Source organism: Anolis carolinensis, chromosome 1 (genome assembly GCF_035594765.1).
Source record: "Anolis carolinensis isolate JA03-04 chromosome 1, rAnoCar3.1.pri, whole genome shotgun sequence".
NCBI classification, from domain to species: domain Eukaryota; kingdom Metazoa; phylum Chordata; class Lepidosauria; order Squamata; family Dactyloidae; genus Anolis; species Anolis carolinensis.
In genome coordinates this window covers 176,610,182-176,622,883 of record NC_085841.1, presented here as the reverse complement: position 1 = coordinate 176,622,883, position 12,702 = coordinate 176,610,182, and the positions used below count along the sequence as shown (strand labels likewise).

The following is a 12,702-nucleotide window of genomic DNA, read 5'->3' as shown; positions in this document are numbered from 1 at the left end:
ATCGGATTTTGCCAGTTCACAGATTTTGCCAGTTCATTACCTCCTCTAAAAATACAGCCTTGAGAACAAATCTGCCATTCAAGTATGCACCAGAGTGGGTCCTACTTATATTCCAAAATGTGGCAGGATCTAGTCCTTTCAGAGTATTTAAGTCCAAACAGACTGTCAAGTCAACTTTGTTTATACCCCGTCCCATCTCCCCGTGGGGACTCAGGTTGGCTTACAACATAAATGGCAACAATTCAATGCCATACAATACAAAGTGAAAATACAAATACATAATAAATTAAATTCATATAACTAAAATGACAATTTATCTTAACTAAACATGAAACCAAGTCGATAAAACACACTTTTTTTTCGTGTCAGGAGCAACTTGAGTCGCTTCTGGAGTGAGAGAATTGGCCGTCTGCAAGGACGTTGCCCAGGGGACGTCCGAATGTTTTGATGTTTTTACCATCCTTGTGGGAGGCTTCTCTCATGTCCCCACATGGAGCTGGAGCTGGAGCTGATAGAGGGAGCTCATCCGCACTCTCCCCGGGTGGGATTCAAACCTGGCAGCTTTCAGGTCAGCAACCCAACCTTCAAGTCACTTAGTCCACTACACCATCTGAGGGCTCCAATAATAATAATAATAAATACACACATGAAAACTGATTAAAAGGAGAATAAAAACCCAATCGGTAGATTCTGCCTTGTAAAAGCAGTTTCACAATGAAACTAGGAGTTTTCAAAATAATAATGCATTGTGCCACATAGTAGAATAGAATTCCTTACAGCACCAAAGAGGAACAGAGTGGTACAGTGACAAAGCAGTCTCTTTTTTAGATCTCTGGCATTACAAGCAGAGTATTTCTGGTCCCCATTCTTCACCCTGTTTGGAGGTGCCACAAAACTCCCATAGTGTTGTCTTTTGGTAAAGGCAAGTGATGATTCCATTTGACTTATATTGCATTTGAATTACTGTAGCTTATATGATCTGTCTATTGTTTTACCATTCCATATATGGTTTTTTTTAATGATGATTTATTGAAATACTGATTATTCTCTTTTACCCTGCTCTGGTATCTACAATGATAAAGGGGTAAATAAGCAATCTTTTTATGGGCTGTTTGAACATAGAACAACTTTCCAAACAGTGTTCTCTGATGTGGTTAACTATCATTTTGTAAATATTTGTTTTGCAGTGGACTAATATGTGCTGCAATCAAAGAATGGCTAGCTGCTATAAACAATTAATAAAAAAAATGTTTTGCGTTGACACTTCTGGAAATTCAGAGTTTAACCACTGCTCTTGTCTTACACTAATATTCATATAATTCTTATATAGGAACAAATTTACTGCCAAATGTCCCATTTATAACCTAATGTCAGTTTAGGTCTTAGTTCCAATGATTTGATGGTTGCTGCTTGATCTCAAGAGTATCTGTTATGTAAAAATCTCATTGAGTGTTTATCTCCTTTTCTGCCCTGCAGTTTGCCATGTGGGTGGATGCTGTTATATTTGTCTTCAGTCTCGAGGATGAAATTAGCTTCCAGACTGTTTACCACTACTATAGCCGTATGGCAAACTATCGTAACACTAATGAAATCCCAATGGTACTAGTGGGAACTCAGGGTAAGTGAAGTCTCCTGTGCATATGGTATTTCTTGGAAATCACTTAATTTAATTGGGAAGTTTGTTTGGGATATTCCAGCAATAAGTGGTGCCATGGACAGAGTGGGCAGAGCCAGGTATAATTCTTACCAGTTTAGACATATTTTCACCAGTGTTGGAAAAGTGGACTGTCTGCAAAACAACACATTTATTTTTTTTTCTGCCTCAACAGAGTGTTAGGTTAGTTTTCAGTAAGGCTATTTAAAAGTTGGTCCAAAGTACCCTGAAGACACCAGATACTGTCTGATTCTGGAAGCTAAGCAGGGTAGGACTACCAAGAGAAGATGATGGGATATCACTTCTCAGTATTACTTGCCTTGAAAAACTCTATGTGACTGGAAGCTTGAAGACCCATGCACACACATTTAAATGTTAACCCTGTAGCTTTAAATTTCATTTTATCGCTAATGAGAGATAACAGGTTGGAAAGATACAGACTGGATGGAGAAACTTGATGGACCTTAGTTTAGAGGTTTCCTTCACTTGGTTTGATTAGGGACCTCATCATAGTAGAGCTTGGATCCACTTTAAATCCACTTTGCTGCTGCTCAGTCGCATAGTCATTTCCAACTCTTCGTGACCTCATGGACCAGTTCACGCCAGAGCTCCCTGTCGGCCGTCGCTGCCCCCAGTTCCTTCAAGGTCAAGCCAGTCACTTCAAGGATACCATCCATCCATCTTGCCCTTGGTCGGCCTCTCTTCCTTTTTCCTTCCATTTTCCCGAGGATCATGATCTTTTCCAAGTTTTCCTGTTTTCTCATGATGTGGCCAAAAAACTTCAACTTTGCCTCTAATATCCTTCCCTCCAGTGAGCAGCCGAGCATAAATCCACTTTAAATCTACTTTAAAACCACTTTAGGGAGGGAAGGCTTTAAACAGCTTAGCCAGACAGGTCCTGGGCTTCACCAAACTACAAACCCCAGAATTCTGCAGGAGGCAAAAACTGCATTTAAAGTGGATTCATGCTCTAGTGTGATGAGGCAGTAGGTTACTCCATTTTTTCTTGAGTAAAGATAGATATTTACAGATCTCCCTTTTACATATAGTCAGGATGCAGAAGAATTCCAATAACAATGTTCCAAGAAAAAATATTTTCCTTATTAATATGTTTTAATCTAATTTTTTTTTCAGAAAAGAGGAAAATGGAGAAGTTGGTTAAAAAAGAAAAAGAGGGAGAATGAGATAGTAGAGTTATTGTTAGTAGATTAACTCTAGGATTAAATGTCTAGTATGTCACCAGGGAAGAGGGTTGAGGAGTTGGAGGGTTGAGGAGGGTATACAAAATTATAGTTATTACATCTAATTCTTCATCACTATTGCCTTACACAAAGTACTTAAAATATTAAAAATACTACAAATTCTAAGAAGATATATTTTTAAAAACTCTAGAGTTCAATATCATTTTAATAATAACTCATTGAATTTTAATATTTACTTTTTACTGATGTTTTGCCTGTGCTTTTTATTGGTATTGATTTTAATCTTTGTAAGTTGCCTTGAATCCCAGTTTTGGGAGAGAGATAGAATAAAAATGAAATAAGAGTGTCAATTCTGTGTCATTCTTATATATTTTATAGTTAGTTTCTACATTGTGTTGGAGTCAAGGTGGGATATTGCAATAAAATAAGAAAGCTTCTTCGCTAATATGGAAATTGAGATAGAATATTTTTGTTGCAGGCTTCTTTGCCTGCCCTAAATTGTGGATTTGATATATGAATAAGGTCCGGCAGAGGGATTATCTGAGGAAGCAGAAGCATTCCAGGTGATAAACATATACTCTATGACACTGGCAGATGGGCTTCTGTTTTTGAATGCACCTCCTGAGATAATCTTATTCTCCAAAGGGCTTACGTTCAAGCTTAAAAGGTAGACAGGAGAATTCTGTGAAACCGAAACTGAGTTCAGTTTCCTAGTTGAATTGGAAGGACTGAGGGTAGGATAAAATCATTTAGACCCATGTAAAATCTTTCTTTTTATAATTGTACTTTGTTAAGAACCTGTTAGCATATAGTAATAATAATAACAACAGCAATAATAAAAACAATAAGTTGCATTTGGATCAGATGGGTAAAACATAGCCGAATCTCATGCATTTAACCATAATTTTGCACTAAATAGTTTTGTTTCAAGTGATGATAAAGTATTAAAATAATTTTGCAGTTCGGAAGAGGTCACTCCTTCCCTTAAAGGCTAATTGAAATGATTGTCAAGGTCTTAAACTGATCCACTTTATTAAGCCCTTCACGGGTTGCTTTCTTGTTTCTTTTAAAGGATTGAAGGGGTACCGTGGTACTCTCTTCCTCTGAACGTAGTATGGACAGCTTTTTAAAGGTGCAAGAATGGTTTTTGAGGGAGCTGTGACTATTCAGGGTGTGCTAATCTAAAAGGGGAGGAACCAGAAAGAGAAGAGGAAGACTAGTGGCCCAGTAAAAATGAATGTTACGAAGTAGTAAAGAAAAAGAAGGAAATCTGCAAAGTTTATTATCATCTACCTCACTTCCTGATCTCATCATTAGTAGGTCAGAATAGCATGTGGACATAAAGAGGTGGCTCACGGAGCTTTTCCCAGGGGAACACTTGCCTCTGCACTCAGAAGTCCTCAATTATATCTGTCATCTGGGAATGACACAGAAAGGATGGCCATAGGGGCTATAGAGAAAAACAAAGGAGAACACTCGGTGATCATGGATGTCATGGGAGGATCCCAAGACAAAAGGAAGTGAACGGTTGCAACTGCTGCCGTTTTGGTGAGAGGGATGGAAGAATATGGGTACTAGTGGCAATGGGAAAGTACAGCCAGTAGCCAAGAATGCTAGAAAGCATGTCTAGAAATCCTGTCCCAGCAACATCTTGTTCATGTTTACAGTTATGGTCTGCCCATTGCTAGCTTCATGCATAAAATTTGCCCTTGTTGCTATCATTCCCATTATATGTAATTATTTAACTACAGTAGAGTCTCACTTATCCAACATTCACTTATCCAACGTTCTGGATTATCCAATGCATTTTTGTAGTCAATATGTCGTGATATTTTGGTGCTAAATTAGTAAATACAGTGATTACTACACATAGCATTACTACTTTTTCTGTCAAATTTGTTGTATAACATGATGTTTTGGTGCTTAATTTGTAAAATCATAACCTAATTTGATGTTTAATAGGCTTTTCCTTAATCTCTCCTTATTATCCAACATATTCGCTTATCCAACATTCTGCCGGCCCGTTTATGTTGGATAAGTGAGACTGTACTGTAGCTCTTTTTCAACTTATAGTGGCTGTTGCTTATTTTAATGTACCTGTTGCATAGAACTTTACTTTTCTACATGCAATGCCACACTTTATGTTAAGATATTTTCTAGTACTTTTTGCTGTTTGATATTGGTTTTGTCAGCTGCTTCTAGTATTGTTAGAGATGGTGAAACAACATACAGAAGGGCCACCAAGGACCACATGTAGGTCATGTGCTGCCATTTGTCCAATATGAACTAAAATGTTAAATGCTCAAAATTATAAGTGAAATACTTAATAAAAGCTTTTTTCATTCTACATGTTTGCATTTTTTTAGCACCATATCATGACCTTACATTTCACTTGTGAGGCCTCATGGAAGAGACCTGCATTTAGTGTGATCTTAGTTAAAAGAGTGTGGATTGGCTAGGATATATTTATTTATTTATTTACAGTATTTATATTCAACCCTTCTCACCCGGAAGGGGACTCAGGTCGGATCATAGAACACATATACGGCAAACATTCCATGCTGAATATACAGTGATAAGACAACAGATAGAGATATTATATAGGCTTTTCCCTATCTTTTCGGCATCGTGCTGTTGTGCCATCTCCTTGCTGAAGAGCATTCTTTTGTTCGTAAACTTTTCCTCCTTTTTCTAGTTGAAATGTCATGCCTGAAATACCTCCCCGCTTTAATACGGTTCCTATTTATCTACTCACATTGCTATTTTTGATCTGCTATGTGGGTGGGGAGCTGGGCTGAAGGTCAGGAGCTCACCCTGACCCAGCTTTGAATTGCCAACCTTTTGGTTGGCAGGCAAGATTTACTGCAGCTGCAGCTGGTGATTAACCCGTTGTTGTAAAGCCGGCCCTTGATATACCCCAATTACCTGATATCTTGAAGATCTGCTATGTTTGGTGGATATTATACCATTTTTATGCTGTAGAGAATGATTGTTTTTTTTCCCCTATCCTAATGACTTTATCAGCAAACATGGTTGCATTCTTTAGATGCCAGAAGCGTCCAGAGTTTTCTCCACAGTACCAGGCATTTAAGGAATGGTGTTGCTGAAGACACTGTTGGAAAACATAGCAGCAAGAGCTTGCTTTATATGACTCTGTTTGCTTTAACTTCTCTGTTTCCCTGGCTTGGAACCCAGTGTCTCTTTGCAGGATGAGCCACTCGGCCTACTCAGAGGGCCGTCTCCTGGGAAGCGCTCTCCTTTGAATTTTCCAAACATTTGTACTGTAATGGACTATGAAATGAGATTGCTCTTTCTTATTCTCTCCATCTCATATAGATCTCTCTCTCTTTTTGGTAGGGATTTGGATTGCCAAGTTTCTTTGGCTGTTTATAAATGGGAAAGCAGATAATACTTTAAAAACAATATGAAATCATAGCATTTTATTTAGTTATTTATTTGGCTTGATAATATGCCACTGTTTACTCAAAAGGGCCCCAGAAAAATAAAAAGAATAATAAGCAATCTCATGTTTAAGCGTTTTCTTTTTTTTTCTGAATAGATGCTATAAGTTCCAGTAATCCTCGTGTAATTGATGACGGTAGAGCACGAAAACTGTCAAATGATTTGAAGAGATGCACCTACTATGAAACCTGTGCTACTTATGGACTGAATGTGGAGAGAGTCTTTCAGGATGGTAAAGTAACCTTTTCCTGCTTAATGCCATAATTATTTGTACCAGTTATTGTGAAATCGATTAATACTTTTTGTAAAGTTCACTAAATTTGTGTTTGCTTTTGCTTCTTACATTCTATGTGGGAAACTGTCTTACTCCCCTTACATAGGAATTTCTTAGGAGGAAAATGGGGCTCTACTTCTCCGTTAAACATTACCTTTCCCCCAATCTCATCCCTATATGTTGTAGCAGTCTTGAAAGCACACTGTTGCTCATGAGCAGCATGAACAGCCACTTAATGTTCAGTAACTACTGGACAGGAAAGGCAATGTACAAGGTGCTGAAGAGTAATTGCTTTGTACATATGCAACTACAACTTGCACTAACACTATCCGGATAGACATCACTTTAAGAAGAAGGGACTTAATCCATGGAGGAATCGTTCTGGTGTGCAGGAAAGTTGTGCTAGTGGAAGATTGTATCATTAAAAACATCAAGGGCTAGTTTTTGGTGGGTATATACAAAAAACTAGCCCTTGATGTTTTTAATGAAACTATACCCCTGCAACGGTTGCAGATTTATTAGCACATCATGTTGAAAGCTTACATGGCTGGGGTTAGCAAACACTGGTATATTACATTTCTGTTCCATTTTTAATGTCATATAAGCAAAATCTTAAAACTTTGCAAATTAAATGTTTTTCAAAAGGCAGAAATCTTAATTCTGCCTTAGTTTTCTGCTCTCATTGCAAATCTGACTCCAGACTGGATGAAAAACTGTGACCTGAATCCTTTTGTTTATCCCAACTAGATTCATTAACTCAGTGGTAACTTTGCAAAGCATCCCTTGTGGGAGTCTAGTTGATTCAGTAGATCTACTCTAGTTGGAATTTAGGCCCCTTCTACACTGCCAAAGAAAATCCAGATTATCTGATTTGGACTGTGTAAAGAGCTATGAACGTCTAAGGCTCTTTCAGGCAGGGGGAATCCTTTTAAATCCCACCTCTGCCACCAAATGTAAAGGGTTTATTAAACGCTGCCACCAAATTGTAAAGGTTTTATAACGCTGCCACCACTTTGGGAAAGATTCAGACACCACAGACTCAGAGAGGAGACCTTATAAATTTTGTTTTTCTTTCTTCTTTCTTATTCACAACTTGGTAACACAACTCAGTTTATAATATATATATGACAGAGGCTTAGATGTTAGAGGAACAATAACAAGTTTATTCAGGCACAGAGCTTAGTGGTTACAAAATTGTTCGTCACTTAGAGGCACTTTTGTTAACAGTTGCAATATTAGAATGAGAATTCAAACTTCCTAAAGTGTCACTACTTATGCTTAAAGTAATTAGAACTTCTTTCTCTACTGCTTTTAAACCGCAGACACCCTGTGATATACAGTCACAGGTTCTCTGTTCCTTACTAGGACACAGACTACATAAAATAAGTCACCAAACTTATTTTAATCCGGCTCAAAAATAAGCAGTTGAGCCTCCCTGATCCTCTCAACCTGGGATCAGTCTTCCCTGTGCCTCATCAGAGCATAGACTAACTGCTTTTTTAAAACTCTGCACTTCACCAAAACAGCAGTTGACTCCGCCCACTTCTCCAAGGCAACCAACCTCTGAGTGCAGAGATGCAATAACTGAAATACTGACCCTTTTAAAACACAAACACACAATTAAACATAACATCTGTAAACTAAAAATTCATACTTCATTAGACTGGATTATATGGCAGTGTGGACTCATAATCCACTTCAAAGTAAATAATGTGGATTATCTGATTTGATAATCTGGGTTATGTGGCAGTGTAGAAGAGTCCTAAAAGTGGGGTTCATGCCTGTACCTCCATCTGGAAATATATATATATATATATATATATATATATATATATATATATATATATATATAATTTTAATACATCCAGCTGGAAGAAAGAGATCTGTAAACAAACCGTATACATCCCACGTTGTAAACACACATGTTGGTAAAGGTATTATCTTACTGCCTTTGTATTTGTGCATTCCTATCTGTTCCATTGTCTTACATATTTCATTTTTATATTTGCTGTAAGTGTTTCTCATTCAGTCAACCTTTTAATACTCCTAATTCTGAGAGTTCACAACAGCAATATAGAAGGGAAAATCTGGGTTGATTATTTACTTAAGGAGGTAGATATTAATTGTTACTTGTCCAAAATGTTAGATAATGTAGATGGAGTTATTTTATAGACAGATTTTTTGGGGAGGAGGAGGTGAATCTACAGTTATCCGGTTGATGAAGGAAGAAGGGTTTATTTCCAAGCATATACAGAAAAAATATAATGTACAAGATGCTGAAACAGTATTTTCTTTGTGTGTAAACAAATATAACTTGCACTAGCACCATCCCGGTAGAATTGGGGGAAGCAGGAAAGAGCAATACTATACCATGGAGGTAAATTTTAAGATTAAGAAAATAGTTGATTAGGCAGTTCTTTGAATTTGGAATATTGCTGTTACAGTTAAGCTTAGAAAGTCCTGCAGAAATTTTGTGAATGAACTAGTTCAGCTCCATAAAAAAATACTTTGCTTGAAATGGGTGTTTTGACTCCCTCTTGTGGAAATTCTGCTCCAGCACATCTTCCATCTGCCAACTGTTTCTTCATTCTGAAATTAGTGACTGTACCTTTGGGGAACAACTTTGGTTGTTTCTCCAATGCTTAATTTTGTAACATTTAGTAAATATATTTATTCCAACGGGAGTGCTAGCATCACTTTGGTTAACATTTCTTAAAGGAAACATACCAGTAGGTTATCAAAGGTGCTTTCCCCATCTTGGCTTGGAGCTGTCTGCAACTTCCCTAAATGAATTGTGTCAAGATCTTGACATATACTAAATTAGCATGTACTGATTCATCTTAAATCAGTTTTTTAATGCTGTGTTATTCTGAATACGTTTTCCTGTGAATGGGCTTTTCAAATTACAGTGCTAAAAATAAAAAGAGGAAAAGAAGATATTGCAACTACTTATGCCTCCATTAGTTTGAAAGTTTAAATAAACATTAACTCATAATAACAATAATTATTATTCCTGCAACATATTCATCTTTGCTCAAAAGCATCTTGTTTCCTTATTGCATTTTCTGCATCAGGTAAAATTAAAAAATGGCTTATAGAAAATATACATACTTTATCTCTTGAAATAATTTGATATGTGAAAGAAATTCCATGAAGTTTAAAATGAAGGTTCTGTACTTAAATGCCTTTAGGAGTCTCAATTCTTTTTCTGAGTTAATTTAGTTTATCAGTCTGATCAAAGCATATGAATTTTTGCAAATGTTTATATAGTACTTCGGTCCTCAACTGTAAAAAGCACTTCCAGAACAATTAAACTACAGTGATAACTTGACTTAAGATTTTAATTTGTTGTGTGTCCAAGGTCTTAATTCAGAACAGACTTATCTCAAAGCAAATTTTCCCATTGAAGTGCATTGAAATACTATTAATCCATTCTGCCCCCCCCAACCTTGTCTCCCCAATTATTTTTGTTACATGTTTTTAAAGAAGAAAATGTACTTTATAAATAACAAATAATGTATAAATGCACATTCACATGGAACAATAAAGAAGAAAGATCAACTTTAAAATGGTAGAAGCACAAAGTTGTGACAAGGAAGCACAAAGTGAAAAGGAAGAAGCATCATTTTCTTCTTACTATACTCATTCCAGCCTTCCTCCCTCTCTTGGTCCCTCTCCCTCTACCAGGAATAAAAACCCCACATAATCAACTAATCCAAAGTTCCTCAAGGCAGACAAGAGCAAAGGGGACAGCAGTCTCCCAAAGCGGACAAGATTATGAGGCACGGAGGCTGCTCCCTTGAAGCTCAAAAGCCCTGTATTCTCCTGCCAATGTTTCCTCTAGTGCTAGCGCTCCCACTGGTGCTAGCTCTTAACTCAAAATGCTCTCAAAATTGCGATGCTCTTTAGTAGAGGTTCAACTGTAATCCTTTTTAAAAAGCAGTAGCATAAACCTCTTCAAGTTTTACTGTGTATATTCATGGAAAAGTTTTAAAAAAAATTAACACACACAAACTGGCTTGCATTATTCATAGTTCAGTACTAGAAATTCTCTGTGCTCACTGCCATTTTGGGTACTCTTCCTCTTGTCATTGCCTTCACACTGCATCTCTAATTGATGCAGATTTCTTTCCTTGCTGTTTTACCCCTCCCTTTTAGACCACATTATCAATTCTTTCACCTCATTTATATTCCTTTCCCTGTCTTTCTATAGATACAATGCAATTTGTATCTCCCTGTAAAGGACTATGAACGACTAAGGTTCTTTCAGGCAGGGGGAAACTTTTTATCCCACCGCTGCCAGTAATTTGTGAAGATGCAACCACCAAAAACTCAGAGAGGAGACCTTTTACTTTTTTTCCCTTCTTCTTCTTATTCACTTTAGATGGTAACACAACTTGGTTTATAATATATGCGACAGAGGCTTAGATGTTGGAGGAACAATAACAAGTTTATTCAGGCACAGAGCTTAGTGGTTACAATGTTGTTTCTCACTTAGAGGCACTTTTATTAACAGTTACAATACTAGAATGAGGTGAGTCAAACTCCCTAAGGTGTCACTTCTTTTACTTAAAGTAGTTAGAACTTCTTCCTCTGCTACTTTTAAACCGCAGTCACCCCTGTGATATACGATCACAGATTCTCTGTTCCTTACCAGGACACAGGCTACATTAAATAAGTCACCAAACTTATTTTAAACCAACTCAAAATGAACAATTGAGTCTCCTTGATCCCCTCAACCTAGGATCAATCTTCCCTGTGCCTCATCAGAGCACAGACTGAATCCCTTTTTTTAAAACTCTGCACTTCTTCAACACAATGGCAGTTGGCTCCGCCTACTTCTCCATGGCAACCAGCCTCTGAGTACTGAGATGTAATAACTGTAATACTTATCCTTTTAAAACACGAACACACAATTAAACATAACATCTGTAAACCAAAAATTCATACTTCATTGCACTCCACAGTTACAATCCTCAAATAAACAGGCTCTCGCCTTCTCTTTATCTCTTCCTAAAGGTATGTCTCCTCCATGCATATTTAAAGAGAGAGGGAAATATTTTGTTGTTACATGCCTTTAAGTTCAACTTGTTCCTTTGCGAAATCCATAATTTTGTCCCCCAAGCCTCCTTTTGATTTGTACAGGAAGTGAATTTATTCAAGAGTATATATGGTAAAGAAGCAGAGGTTTAGCAGTATGGCAAAAAACCTTTTCTGGATACTTTTAAGTCTGGGAAGGAGCTAAAATGAACACATATACTGTGACATGTATATATGTCATAGTATAGTAAAACAATATGCACATAAAAGGAAAAAACTGCATATTCAGATGTTCAATTCAGAGACAATCAGATTTAGCTGACGTTTTAGCACAGTTTTAACTAAACTACAATCCCGAAAGTACATATTGAGTTGAGCTCACAGTGACTCAGCTCTTGGCATTCCCAAAGAGGCTCCAGCTGTATCCTCTCCTTGGTTTCCTTCCCATAGTCCACTGTCCAACCAAAATCATCTCCATTCCCTGGGGACTAAAGTGACCTACATTCATTTTCACTGGAATCTAGTGCAGCACTAATCAAGGATTTCTAACTGAATTGATTATAAAGGCAGTTAAGGCAAAGCTATCTAGGGCTGTATTTAATATAGGACATGGTTGTGAGGGAGAGCTCTCTGAGCGGGAGGATAAGCCCCAGGGACAAAGTATCAAAGGAGAGGGGAAAGGATTACACATCCATATGAGTTAAACAACAAGGCAAGAAAGTCAGGACAGTTGATTTCCCCTCTTAGCGAATAACATTATCTAACAAAATTTGAAAGATTTTCTGTTCCTGGTTTGAAAGTGTAATTTCTTGTTTAATTCTGTGGTATTGCTACTTAGGGTTGTTGTATGTATTCCGGGCTGTATGGCCATGTTCCAGAAGTATTCTCTTCTGACGTTTCGCCCACATCTATGGCAGACATCCTCAGAGGTTGTGAGGCATGGAGAAACTAGGCAAGGGAGGTTAATATATATCTGTGGAAGTCCAGGGTGTGAGAAGAGTTCTTTGTGAGTTGGAATGTTGCGTGAATGTTGCAGTTAATCACTCTAATTAGCATTGGAAAGGTTTGTC

General features: G+C 37.3%; 1 protein-coding gene across 7 annotated transcripts in view; it reads left to right on the top strand.

The window, feature by feature from the left end:
* The window catches only part of agap1 (ArfGAP with GTPase domain, ankyrin repeat and PH domain 1), a 396,335-nt gene that overhangs the window by 93,292 nt on the left and 290,341 nt on the right, over nt 1-12,702 (top strand). For all 7 annotated transcript variants that reach the window (XM_062959942.1, XM_062959932.1, XM_062959953.1 and 4 more), the window contains 2 exons: nt 1,477-1,618; nt 6,416-6,550. In XM_062959942.1, coding sequence (XP_062816012.1) covers nt 1,477-1,618; nt 6,416-6,550 — 277 coding nt within the window. The remainder of the gene's footprint in view (nt 1-1,476; nt 1,619-6,415; nt 6,551-12,702) is intronic.